This window comes from Arctopsyche grandis, unplaced genomic scaffold (assembly GCF_051622035.1).
Source record: "Arctopsyche grandis isolate Sample6627 unplaced genomic scaffold, ASM5162203v2 HiC_scaffold_75, whole genome shotgun sequence".
Taxonomy (NCBI): domain Eukaryota; kingdom Metazoa; phylum Arthropoda; class Insecta; order Trichoptera; family Hydropsychidae; genus Arctopsyche; species Arctopsyche grandis.
The window spans coordinates 36,337-50,646 of record NW_027518458.1 but is presented as its reverse complement, the minus strand read 5'-3'; the positions used below and the strand labels follow the sequence as shown (position 1 = coordinate 50,646).

General features: G+C 29.1%; 1 protein-coding gene across 1 annotated transcript; it reads right to left on the bottom strand.

Annotated features, from left to right (window-relative positions):
* Positions 1-593: 593 nt before the first annotated feature.
* LOC143921943 (uncharacterized) lies at positions 594-1,357 on the bottom strand. Its single transcript, XM_077445256.1, is given in 2 exon segments — positions 594-928; positions 931-1,357. Coding segments are annotated over 2 exon segments (762 nt in total).
* Positions 1,358-14,310: the final 12,953 nt, after the last annotated feature.

The following is a 14,310-nucleotide window of genomic DNA, read 5'->3' as shown; positions in this document are numbered from 1 at the left end:
TTTAGTTTTTGAAAATACATTTTGTTAAATCGTTGTATTTATGAATGTAACTTAGCGCACATCTTAATTTACCTTTTAATTCTAAACTGTAACAATAATACTACATAGCGGCGTATAAATAAATGACAATAAAACACATATTATTAAATAAAAATTCTAAACTGCAACAATAATACTACATAGCGGCGTATAAATAAATGACAATAAAACACATATTATTAAATAAAAATTCTAAACTGCAGCAATAATACTACATAGCGGCGTATAAATAAATGACAATAAAACACATATTATTAAATAAAATCACTAGAATATCAAAAATAAATGTTTTTTGAGGTTGGATTATAAGCTATTTAAGCCAATACTAATTAATAAATACCCTTGTTATGATTATCTTCTACGTTTAATATAAAGAAAGTCTTGTTTATTATTGACTTACACGATTACACCTTTTTAGAAATCTTTGCTACTTTATTAAACAAATACTGTTTATTAATCTTCGTTTTACAAATATTATCTATTTTTTTAATTAACGTCTAATTTTAAAAAATCAACTCAAAAATTTATTTAAAGAAATAGAAAACGTTTATTTATTAAGATAAATCACTGTTATCGTCATTAATCGCAATATCATCGTTTCTGGAAGTCCAAAGAGTCAAATTATCTCTAAGTAACTGCATAATCAATGTGGAGTCTTTATAATAATCTTCAGAGAGTGTATCGAGCTCTGAGATGGCAGTATCAAAAGCGGTTTTGGCAATTCTACAAGCTTCTTCGGTGTTGTCCAATATTTCATATTGAAAAACGGAAAAGTTCAAATACAATCCTAATCTAATCGGATCAGTTAAATTTAAGCCATCAGCCTGCTTCTTAGCTTCAGTATAGCTTTCTAATGCAAGTCTGGAAACTTTATCTTCTTTTTCCCCTCTAAAATCTCTGCCTTGTATCTATAGTAATCCCCTTTCATTTTTAAAAAGAACACATTGTGTGTAAGTGAGCACTTTTCAATTCCTGGTAGTATACTTTTCTCAATTATTTCTAAAACCTTATCACAGTATGCAATAAGTTCATTTTCAACCTGCACAAGTATTTCATCTATTATATACAAATCCTCTGGTTGTTTCTCTTCTACCCTCTGTCTTTCTGCAAAAAGAGCTCTCCAACTACTCCTCCTTGAGCTCACAAGATTTTTAAATGCCAATGAAAATGAATTTCTAGTAGCAACTGATAGTTCCTTTCCTTCTCTTGATAATATTGTTAATGCTTTGGTCATCTCTTCTGCCATGTCTTCATATCTTTCAGCTATGTCGTAACAATGAGCCTTTTTTATTGCCTGTTGATATTCATCAATAGCCATGAGGGTTAAAAAATTTAAAAAATATTTATACCAAAATAAGAAAACAAAACAAATGTAAAACGATAAAAATCAGATAGCTGAAACAATATTACAACCAACACATTGAAACTCCCCAAGGAAATTTAATGAATGGGTGTGGGGAATTGTTTTTATTATAAAAGAACGGTTTTTTAAAGATTGAAGTTGACAGTTGATTAATTTATCACCTTGTTACAGAACGATGGAGGCTATCACGAGTAAAAAACATCAATATCTTTGATTGGATCAACAAGTAACAAATAAATCATATAAATTAACAAAATTTGTTTGTTATTTTTAAACACAATGAATAAATTATTTTTAATTTTATTAAATCAAAATTTTTAGTATAAATGGTCTTATAAAGAAAAATAAAAAGACGTCTGAAACTTAATAACATTGTTTTTATTGTGCTATTGTTTATTTTTAATTTGTAATTGTTTATGTCTTTAAAAAATATTAGTACAAAGTTTGAATAATGTTAACCATATTTATTAAAAAAAAGTGACGCAATGTTATGCTTCAAATACTACTATTCAGGATAGATGGTTGGTCTATAGATATTTAATAAATACCCTTTTACAATCATCTACGGCTTATATTATTGTTTTAAAAATAATTATTCAAACCATGATTTGTAAAGTATAAATTTTTAAAATAGCAGTATTTGTTAATATATTGATAATTTTAGAATTTAAATTTAATAAAATCTATTTTATTTAGAATTTCAAACACAATTAATTTAAGTTGAATTGATATAAAATAAATATTTATGTTTTTTGGTATTACTTTAATTAAATATGATACAAAACGTTTATTTATAATTACACTGCCTCTTGACTCAAGCAAGCTGCCAAATAAAACAGGAATACTTTTACCATATGCCTTATCTTCGAGTTGTAGAACTTTAAAGAAATTCTGCTAGGTGTTAAGTTTCTTAATGCCTGTAGAGGGATAGAGATGCTATAGGGGCCCCCAGAGTTTTGTAGGAAACTTCTTTTTTTGCTGTAGGCAACCACTTTTCAATAAATCCGATTTTTTTTCCTTAATGCCTGCAAAGGAAGCGAGTGTATAGAAAACTCTGTTTATAGTAACCTATCTCCCCTTTATAAAGAGTATTAGCCCCAGTGTCTGGGTAGTATCAAAAAACTTTTAAAAATTCTCTTTTAATCTTTTAGAAGAATAGTGGCTAGGACGGCAAAGATTTACGCGAAATAAAAAAATAGATAGTTTGCTCGACCCCTCTCACAAGATTGGCTTTTCAGGTGTCGGTAAGAAACGCGGAGAATGACAGAAAAAAAACAAATAGCCAGAAAGCAAAGCGCCTGTAAACCTAGTGTTTAAATTTCTCATAAGAATGTAAGCAAAACTAAGCTCGGCAAAAACAGGAGAAACACTTTAAGCAAATGAACTTACTTTAGTAACAGACTCGAGTTTCGTAAAATCTGGTTTAGTTTAAAAGTTGCTGATAAAAGCAAGATTGTGAAGTGAAATCCATCAACTAATTTTTCGCCCAATCTGGGCTGCTTTTTAACTTATCCGAGCAATAAGTATCAAATCTTAAATAAATTAATAATTATTATAATACTTTATTTAATTTTTTTATATAAAAAATTTTAATCCCATAAATTTATTAATTAATTTCATCAGCTTAAGATTTCACATCTACAATTTCGTTATACATCCCTATATTTGATTGCTTATAATTAAATCTTCTGCCTTCTCGACAGTTCTCTCTAAAAAAAACGGGTGAAATTTAAAAATATTCCCTTTTCTAGATTCTTTCAGATTAAATTAAGATTAAACTTGCTGAAACCCCTTTACTTTCCTTAAGTAATGTGGCAAAATACACACATCTGAATCTATGGCTGTATCAAAAAATTAAAATCACCCGTGATAGTAAAAGTAATTTTAAGTTTCAACTAGTCATATAACAATTGTAAACTTTCATCTATTACACCTGTTCTTATTTTACGGCAAGGACAACCCTTTTTTCCATCATAATAAATTAATAAAAAAAAAGCCAGCAAAATTTTTAGTCCTTTTTATTTTATCACAAAGAACCCCACAACAACCAAATCTAACCGATCTCCAGCAGCATCAAAATCATCTTTTTAAATTTTACACCAAGAATTTGATTTATGAGACGAAAAAAACGTTTTAAGCAAAGAGTGGAACATTAGCCCTACGCAATTCTTTTTAATGCATATTTAAATAGGGGTTCTATATCTTCTACACGATTACATTTTTATCCATTAGCAACTTTATTTTCTTTTTCACTCAAATTTGTTCTGAAAATGTCTCTTCTTTCACTTAAAGGCATATATAAGAATTCCTTAAAATCAATAAATACAATATTAATAGCACAAGCTCATTCGGGTACTTCTATTTTTTTATTTTCTTGTTAATTAGATAGAAGACATGGCTGTCTAGTGCCATCGAAGATGGCGTAAGCTCTTCATCATTAAAGTATTTAGTCATTAAGGGTATTTGGGGATTATAATATTAGTGGATAACACAACAATGGCAATATTTTTTTCATCTGAAAAGGTTATAATTTACCCGCCAATAATAAACGATTTTTTTGAAAGGGTTGTTGATGTAACAACCGATGTTTTTTCCACACCAACTTCTTTATTTCTTGAAAACCCTCTAATAATGCCATTAAAATGATGTATCTGAGCCCTCACACCATCATATTAATTTCTATGAAAAATTTAATATTTTTAAATTTAGAAAAAACTTTAATTAAATTTTTATGTGAATGTGCAAAAATTGGTTTTAAGGGAATTCAAGGAAGACAGTATGGTACTGTCTCTAATTATAACGCCAGCTCAAGGTCAATGGGACACTTAGTCCTAAGGCTAGCCGACTGTCGTCAGAGGGATTAAGCTGGCATAAGGGCCACGGGGGGTTTACGCAGCAATGCGGTTCCCCGACCGGGTTACAGAGAAACACACGAAGAAAACTAACAAGTATTAACAACTACAGCTTAAATAAATCCGAACATTTTTTTTTAAGGGAATTCAAGGTTTTATTGTACAAAAATATTTAATTAATCAATTTCATGCACCAACAGCATTTTTTTATTAAATAATTAAAAGAAGGATATTTAAAATAAGTAAAATAATTTATTTAAGGGTGAGTGTGTTTTTTTTTGCGATTGCAAATTAGTTTACAACCGATTTTATTCAGTTAGCTAACAAATGAGTTTGATTCTGTTTAATTAAATTTCATTAACTAAAGTTATTTTTATTAAATTCATAAAGAATTTTCCCGCTTATTTTATAATTAAATTTTATTCTCCTTTTTACTTTATATCGCAGCAAAGCCAAAATATAACTCGAAAATTACGTCAAATCATATTCAACCGCAGTAATTAAATTGTGCAGGTTTCAGATACTTTTTATTGGGTATTATAGGGGTTTAATTAATTATATAAATGCATGTGTAATTATATCCCAGAGTTTAATTATATTTTAGTTGATTTAAATTGTATAAAATCCTTATCGTATTTTGTAGCTTGCTCTATCTCTTCATTTAAATAATAAGATATTGCGACCGTTTCATCATTTTTAATACTGTATATTCCAAAGTTAACTAAATCATTTACAACATATAAGAAATCACAATATTCAAGCGGAGTAAAGTTTTTTGCCAAACAGAATGTTCTAAAGCTGTTAAACCATTCCTGTAATGAAATTTTAGGTTCTCTGTTGATATGTAAAATTAATTTCTGATACAAATTAAATGAATTTATAAATTTTGTTAACAGCGGAGCATAAGAATCCCTTATAATCCCAACTATTTTAGATAATCCAGCATTTCCAGATCTTTCAACAAGATCTTTTACTTTCCTGATATCCCCAGTAGAAGATGCTACTTTCTTTACAATCAAATCTAAACTCTTTTCATCAATGGCCTCTTTTGAATATTCTGATAAAATTACATTTTTTAATTGCTTTGAATCGTATGGCTTAAATTCTAATCTGTTTTTACCTATTCTACTCTCAGTTTTAGAACTTAAACTGCCTAATGTATTTGATATTACAATAATCATTAGATTTGTATTTTCTAGAAATGGCAATTCAAATAAATTGTATAGCAATTTCTCATTTTTAGTAAATAAAAAATCCACTTCATCTATTACAACCAAATGCTTCTTATTACAATTTAAATAATGATTTCTAAGAGCTGCCAAGCCCACTTTTGTTTTTTGAACACACGAGGTAGAGCACCCAATTTCATTAAAAATCTCATTTTTATTTTTTAAAGATGAACAATTTACATAAACGAATTTTGTTTTTAAACTCTTTAAAATATTTACAGTTGTAAATGTTTTACCGGACCCCGGGACTCCCGTTATATAAATAACGGAACCAACATCATATTCCATAAACGAAATTATTTGTTTTTCTATAATTTTGCATTCCACTTCCCTACCAATCACATTATTTAACCCAGTGATATGCTTAATTTTATAATTAGCAATGTCCCCTTTATCTAATTTTTTCAAATCCTTTCTTAAAACGACCGATTTCTGATTTGAAAGCCCGTAGCTTTCTTTATTTCTTTTATTTACATTTCTTAAAGCAGCCAATTTAGTTTTTGAATGTTTACTGTCTTTTTCATTTTCTATTTCTTCCGAAAAAATTTCTCCATGCCTAGATTCATGAGATTTTACAGTTTTAGAAGGTTTAACAAAACAATCTTTTCCCCCATCATTTTGAAATTTAGTTGAAGAGGAGCCCCTCTTTCTTTTTGTTGACGGTTCATCTTCCATCTCTTCTATTTGACTTTTTTTGCGATGCTTTGATTTTTTGGTTTCTGTTTTATCTACTTGTTCCAATGTATTCCGCTCATCACTTATATTTTTAGTCCCAAATTCAGCAGCTTTTATTTTGTCTTTTGTTTTTGATTCATAGTCTTTCTCATTTATTGCTGTTTTCTTATTATGCGCACCCCCTTTTATACCCACTACATCTTCGTTGTTATTCCCTCCCTTTTTTATTATCACTGTTAATGTTTCTTTTGGGTTATTGTTTAATACCTTTTTGCCATCATTTTCAGATATTGCAGATTCTCTTTTTTCAGCTCTTCGTAGAACAATTGCCCTGCCAGGGTTATTTTGCGAATTCTCTACTGTTTTATTTTCATTGTTTATAGCTTTACTTGTTGCTGAAGAGCCCTTTTTTCTTCCTCTCTTTTTTATTGTATTCTCTACTGCTTTAATTTCATTGTTTATAGCTTTACTTGTTGTTGAAGAGCCCTTTTTTATTGTATTCTCTACTGCTTTAATTTCATTGTTTATATCTTTACTTGTTGTTGAAGAGCCCTTTTTTATTGTATTCTCTACTGCATTAATTTCATTGTTTATATCTTTACTTGTTGTTAAAGAGCCCTTTTTTCTTCCTCTCTTTTTTATTGTATTCTCTACTGCTTTAATTTCATTGTTTATATCTTTACTTGTTGTTAAAGAGCCCTTTTTTCTTCCTCTCTTTTTTATTGTATTCTCTACTGCTTTAATTTCATTGTTTATAGCTTTACTTGTTGTTAAAGAGCCCTTTTTTCTTCCTCTATTTTTTATTGTCATTGTCTTTATAGAGGGGTAATTTTTTACTTGTTAAACTTAAAAACAAAAATTTGTTTGTTTTAGTTAGTTAGAAAAAGATCTTAATTAAAAATATAATATATATGAGTCGACCGCTTTTTTAAAAAAAGTAAAAAATATTATAATATTTTATACTCTTCGATTTAATGACCGCCACCCTGAAGCAAAATAATCATTAATTAGAAGTAGTACTTTAGTAGTTTAAAAAATGCTGTTCGTATAATTCCACAAGCCTTATAAGTTTTTTCGCCCATTTGGTATAGTCGCCTCACCTTAGAACTAAATCTTCAAACAGCCCCTAAGTTATCGCTTTTGAAAATTAAGGAATAATGTTTTTTGTGGGCTAAAATATACAGCCATGAAAGCGAAATCATTCTTAACAAAGGTCCATGTGAGCTGTAGAACTTTAGGGGTAATTTTAGGGCGTTTCCCGCTAGGTGCAGTTTTCAAAATTCTAGTAAGAGTTGTGCTCGACAGTCTTTTTTAGTTGATTAATTTTTTTCAACCTTAAAAGCCAACTTTTTCTTCTGAGCCCCCAGGTATTTTAGTGACACAAAAAACTGCCAATTGCTCTTTTACAGCAATAATTTTGAACATGCAAACAAATGCCCAAAAAGTGCTGAGTATTGTTTCAACTTCAGCTAAAATATGTTCCTGCTTGTTCCAGGTCATAACCTTGGGAATTTCTAGGCAAGTCAACTCTTAGGGATTGTAAGAAACACATCATTCGGTATTCGAATTGCGATAAGAATCTCAGGTAATAGACTCATATTTTAAAACTCACACTTAGCAAAACTTTAATAAGCCAAGTGTTTGAATTTAAAACCAGGAATGCATATAGTGTTTTGCGCTCCAATAACTGGCGCAAGTACCCTAGTTAAAAGGGTTTTTAAATGGTAGATATTTACGTTTGATAACACCTAGATAAAAAGGAAAGTTGCTTTTTAAGGGAAACACCTGGCTGCGGATTTCGCCTTTAACCATAAACCTAGAATTAAGTTTAATTGCTTTAAAACCCGTTTAGCAATTTTGATTAAGCCTTAAATAAATTAATTTCTAAACTTATAATATCTCTGGCTACACACAATGCCACTTTTATTAATTTTTGCCTTTTGAAGGCAAAATATTGGCCACGTCATTATAAACACTTTTGAAATAACAAAGTTTGTGTCGCAACCAAAATCTTTAATAATAATTGTGGAATTTATTGTTAAGAAAATCCCCGTGCTATTACATTCTATAAAAAGTTATCTTTTTGAAAAATTAATATGTAGAAAATGGCGGCATTTTGAAACGGAATTTACAATATTTTTTATTCAACTGTATTTGTTAAAAGAATTTAATGACATCGGGGTAACTTTAACAGTATTAAAAGTTAATTAAAGTCATTCTTAAAAAGAATAATAAGCTTTGCATCTTTGAATTGAAATTAAAAAGTGCCAAAATTTACTTAAAGTTGGATATATATATTATACTTATGTTGTGTTATCCTCTATTAATATTATTTAAATAAATACCCTTAATGACTAAATACTTTTATAATGAAGAGAGGTTACTGTTATCCTCTATTAATATTATTTAAATAAATACCCTTAATGATTAAATACTTTAATGATGAAGAGCTTACGACATCTTCGATGGCACAAGACAACTTAAATAAATACACATGTTTACCTCAAACTCTTACTTAAATTAAGTTGGATATATTTAATACTAAATACACATGTTTACCTCAAACTCTTACTTTAATTATTTTATTAAGTTTTAAACATACAAAAAAAGTATCTTTTGTTTATCTCAATATTTATTTAAAGATATCCGTTGTAATAATACTGATAGTGATCATATATTGCGGTTCCTTTACTTCCTATTGAGTTTCCTATTAAAGTCATACAGAAAAGATCTGTTTCTAAATCACTGTCACCGGCTCTAAATCTCTCTACAATTCCATCAAAAATTGATTTATCATAATATCCACTATCTTTCATTATTTCGATTAATCGTGTTGCTTTATCTCTATGTTTTCTGAGTGCTTTAAATCCTTTAACAAATAAAAGCTTAAATTCTTCTAGATCTATTAAATCAAGATATTCAGTGGAAAATTAAAAGGCGCATTTTCTATAGAAACAATCCCGGGAAATTTTACCAAAAGTAAGCCAAAATCTACGTGAACAATGTGACCAAAGAATCGATTAAAATATTTCCATTATGCCTATCTTTTATTTGTAATATGTAAGAAGCCAAAGAATAACCAACTAAAGAAAATAAAAAGTTTTGTTTAGCAATTTGTAGATTTTCATCTTTAAAAGTGTTTTCAAAATAAGATACAAGCGTTTTAAATTTAGTTTCAAACTTTATTCTATGAATTGACTGGGCACCTTGAACTGTTTCTACCAGACCTGAAGTATCAGATATTAAAACGATTTGATAATTTTTTAAGTAAAATTGGTAGTTTTTCAATGATAAAAATTTCTTTCATTTGTGACAAAGTCTGATAAGCTAAATATTCATGTTTTAAAACACCACCAGCTTTTACAATAAAAGAAACGATATCCCACCCTTTTAAATTTGAATATTTTGATGTTTTAAAAAGCCCATCTTTTACTGTTCTAACGGCTCTTTCATTTATAACAGCAATAGGATTGGCATCAGGGAGATCACACAAATAAGCATTTACACCAGAATATTCGTTAATTTCTTTACTAACAACTAGTGTGTTGCTTTTAATAATTTTATTTGTTTCAACCGGGCCGTTATCTTTATTGCCGCTAGAGACATTAATAGATTCTGCTGTATTGAGCTTAACATCATTAGTATCGCCGTTATCTTTATTACCACTAGAGGCATTAATAGATTCTGCTGTATTGGGCTTAACATCATTAGTATCGCCGTTATCTTTATTACCACTAGAGGCATTAATAGATTCTGCTGTATTGGGCTTAACATCATTAGTATCGCCGTTATCTTTATTACCACTAGAGGCATTAATAGAATCTGCTGTATTGGGCTTAACATCATTAGTATCGCCGTTATCTTTATTACCACTAGAGGCATTAATAGATTCTGCTGTATTGGGCTTAACATCATTAGTATCGCCGTTATCTTTATTACCACTAGAGGCATTAATAGATTCTGCTGTATTGGGCTTAACATCATTAGTATCGCCGTTATCTTTATTACCACTAGAGGCATTAATAGATTCTGCTGTATTGGGCTTAACATCATTAGTATCGCCGTTATCTTTATTACCACTAGAGGCATTAATAGATTCTGCTGTATTGGGCTTAACATCATTAGTATCGCCGTTATTTCTATCTTCCTTCAAAATCGTCGATACACCCTGCTGGAGGCTGCTCTTATCAACGACATTGTTAATTACACGATTTTTACCAGGCCCATGCTTGTTTTCCTTCTTATTGGCCTCTGGTACATTACGCAATTGTTTATTATTTATATCACTTTTTGATTTATGGATTATTTTAGGCTCTTTACTACTACTTGGGATTAATTCAGTAAATTTATTTTCAGTCACAAGCATATCAAAATTCTTTAAAATATTTAAGTTGTTCATAGACGAAATCACTTCATCTACTGTGTTTTCTACTTGTAAATTAGAAATCACACCACTGTTTATTTCCTCAGCTAATTTGGAAAAGACTTCTTCTTTGATACTTTCAACAACTTCTTCATTCACCAAGTGCTCAACGATTATAGTTTCATTGCCGTTTTCAGTTAACGGCGAACGGGCGCATTGCCTTTGAGTGGTATAGACGCCAGAATCGCTGTGTGTCTCAAGATTGGCATCGCTTTTTTCGTTATAAGCAAGTGTAGATATGCCTGTAATTGGTTTAGGGGTGGGGGCTGGGCATATGAGATCATTTAATTCTTTTGTTTTGAATAAAGGAGAAGTGCTAGCCGTTTTTGAGAGATCGGCACCATTTAATTTGGACAAAGATTCTGTTTGAATATTTAAATTTACAGTATTTTGAGATTTTTTTGTTTCGATTTCGTTTTTATTAATATCATCGGTTTTAATTAAATCACCGCCTTTCTCATTTATATCATTTTTATAATTATTTCCCTTCTCAATTTTATTGTTATTGCAGCAATCATCTCTATCTTTTTCTGGCGTAGTTTTTTCTTCAAAGTTATTTACCTCCCCTTCTGTCTCCCTTTTCTCTGTTACACCCAAATCTTGTAAATTCATATTTGCCATTGTTTTTTCGTCCTTATCATCAATTCCAGGGTCTTTAATAGTAATATCTTTTGCCACAACTTCTTTTCCATAAACATCTTTAGGATTTTTAAAAGCGTTCTTATTTTCACATTCTTGATTTTTTAAGTCTCCTCCTTCTATAATTGTTTTATTGGTTTGTATAATACTACAATTTTCATTATCCTTAATATTTTTGTTATTACTTTTTCCCTTTTCACATATTTTCTCTTCAAACGCGGTTGGAAGCAAACTCAAATCTATACAAGATTGTGTGCCTCCTCCCCCTATTTCAGTTTCATTTTGATCTTCCGTTAAAATAATATTCCCTTCCAATTTTTTATTTAATTCTAAGTGTGTTACTTCATGCTGAAACAATATATTTTCTACTGCACATACAATACTTTCCTTTATTCCATCAATATCTCCAATATCATCTAAGTCATTTAGAGCTTCTATTTGTTTAAGTAATTGTCTAGTTTTTTTGATCTTCTGTGTGTAAAAATTATATTCAATTAAATTTTTTTCTGCAACTTCTGCTATAATTACAAATGGGCAGTTTTCTGCAGAATCTTGTGTTTTAGCGTGTTCTATAACCAGCTTTATTATCCTTTTGTTTTTACTAAAAGGATCTAAAATGTTATTTCCAATCTGAATATTAGCGAATTCAAGTAATATTTTAAGGGTTCTGTGTCTTAACTGTGGTGGCATTTTCTTTATAAAGCATGGAATATCAGAAATATTTTCATAAAATAAAATATTTGATTTAAAATCTGTTTTTCCAAGTTTAAATTGCAAGTTTTTGTAATTTTTTCTGTTTTGAAAAGTTAGGGAAAATTCATCTAATTGTTTTAAAAGTGGTGGATTAAAGATTGAAATAACCGCTTTTGTAAAGAAAAGCATTAAACCATGAAAATCTAAATGATTTTGTTTTTTAAAAATTGATTTCTGCCTTGTTAATGGGAAAACTCTTTTTTTCAAAGTTTTAAAACATTTCTTTTCTTGGGGATCTTCTTTGTGGCCACTTATTGGTGCTTCTTTACGATTTCTATGTGCATTCTCCCTTTCTTCTTTATGACCACTTATTGGTACTTCTTTTATCTCTTTGCGATTTCTATGTGCATTCTCCCTTTCTTCGTTGTGACCACTTATTGGCACTTCTTTTGTCGCTTTTCGTTTTATATAAGAATTCTCCCTTTCTACTTTATGGCCACTTATTGGTACTTCTTGTCGGTTTTTATATGCATTCTCCTTTTTTAAATCCGCCATATCTAATATCCTTTTTATGTTTTTAGCTATCAGCCTTCTTCTAATTAACCCGCCTAAATTTCTTTTATACTTTATTGAATCAATTTCTAATATATCGCAACATAGAAAATAACAATGGCTGGCCATATTCTCTTCTACTGTACTTAAAACACTTTTTAATCTTAAAAACAAAGAAAATCTAAAAACGATGCTTTTTTTAGAGTGGAAAAGTAAAAGGTTATAAATTGGATGAGAAATTACTGAGCCATCAATAGATTTTAACATTATTTCTATTAATTGTGGTATTTCTTCTTTTATATTAATTTCTTTTAACCTTGAACATAATATGTAATGAACTCCAATACTTGGAATTCTATACAATAAAGATAAATAATAATGTTTATCCATAGATTTATAAAGAATTATCTCTGTTAAATCCTTTAAAGTAGAAGCATTAGACACTTGGGAACTTGTACCCTCGTACATGAAGGGTGCTCCCAAAATAAACATTAATGAGATAAGAAGTAAATAGAAATTATTAAATATTCACATTTAAGTATTTTTGGTGATTTAATAGATAAAATAAACTTATTAAATTATTTTTGTAAAGTTTATTTTCTCAAACATTGAATAAAAATTTTAATGAAATAATATTTATGCAATTAAAATTTATTGATGTATTTTTAATTACTTTTTATTTCTCTTTAAAAAAAAACAAATCCACGTATTGTTAAAAACTAACTGTTTATTTTAATAAGAATATTCGGGTCACCTATTTATAAATAACATTTCTTTGTCGTAGATATGTTATGACTCGCAAGTCTTAGAGACGAAATTACACAATAATTACGGGAGTGAAATAATGATCCAGCCTAAGTTTAAAGCATACATCTAATCACTCAACATAAGAATAAGGAGGTTGAAAATAAATAATTGTGTTTACAGAGATAATGCGTGAAGAAATTGGAAGCCCAGAATAGAGAAAGGAGGTTGAACATAAATAATTGTGTTTACAGAGAAAATTGCGAAAAGCAATTGGTAGCCTAAAACAGAGACAATGGCGCGAAGAATAGGCGTTAGTAACCCGAGGATTCTCAAACATAAAAGATATTTTTATTTTAAATTTTAAATAAATAATAAACTTTGCTATAGATAAAAAGTACATTTTTATTAACCGATTTCTGCAAGGGTTTCAAAGCTTAAACTGCTTTGGTCTACCTAGCCACTGACAATACATTCAAGGGCCTTTTTTTCTTCGTTACACCTTTAAATTGTTCTTAATATGTTTTTTCTATTTTTAGTTCTTTAAATGTCAATAAATCTATTTCCTAAAAATGCAATTTACTTTATTACTTCTGTAATGTTTTCATTTGTTTAAATATTTCTAGTGCTAATAAATCATGGCTTTTGAAAAATAAGAAGTTTTTTAAATATTTTTCTTAAAATTTTACTTCCCTACCAATGATTAAAATAGCAAACCCAATTGCAAGTAAAAATCTTTCAAAAGAGATTCTTAAAATAACCAAGAAAAGATATCAAGATAAAAACATAATAACGGGAGTAAAAGCATGCCAGAAAAAAATACTTTCAAGTGATTCTAAAGGATTAATGGTATTTAGTGCTTCTGTATCTCCTATGGACATAATTACACACATTCCTATATTATGTGAAAAGAATGGAATTTCTTATGTTTTTGTAGAGAGTCATGAATGGCTAAATGGGTTTACTTGTGTTTTTTTTACAGTTGATTCGGAAGTAGAAGCGCTTATAGAAGAAGTTAGCAATTTAGACAAGTGAAAAGTTTTAGATCGAAATATTAAATTTACAGTTTATTCATTATGACGTTTTTAATTTAAATAACTC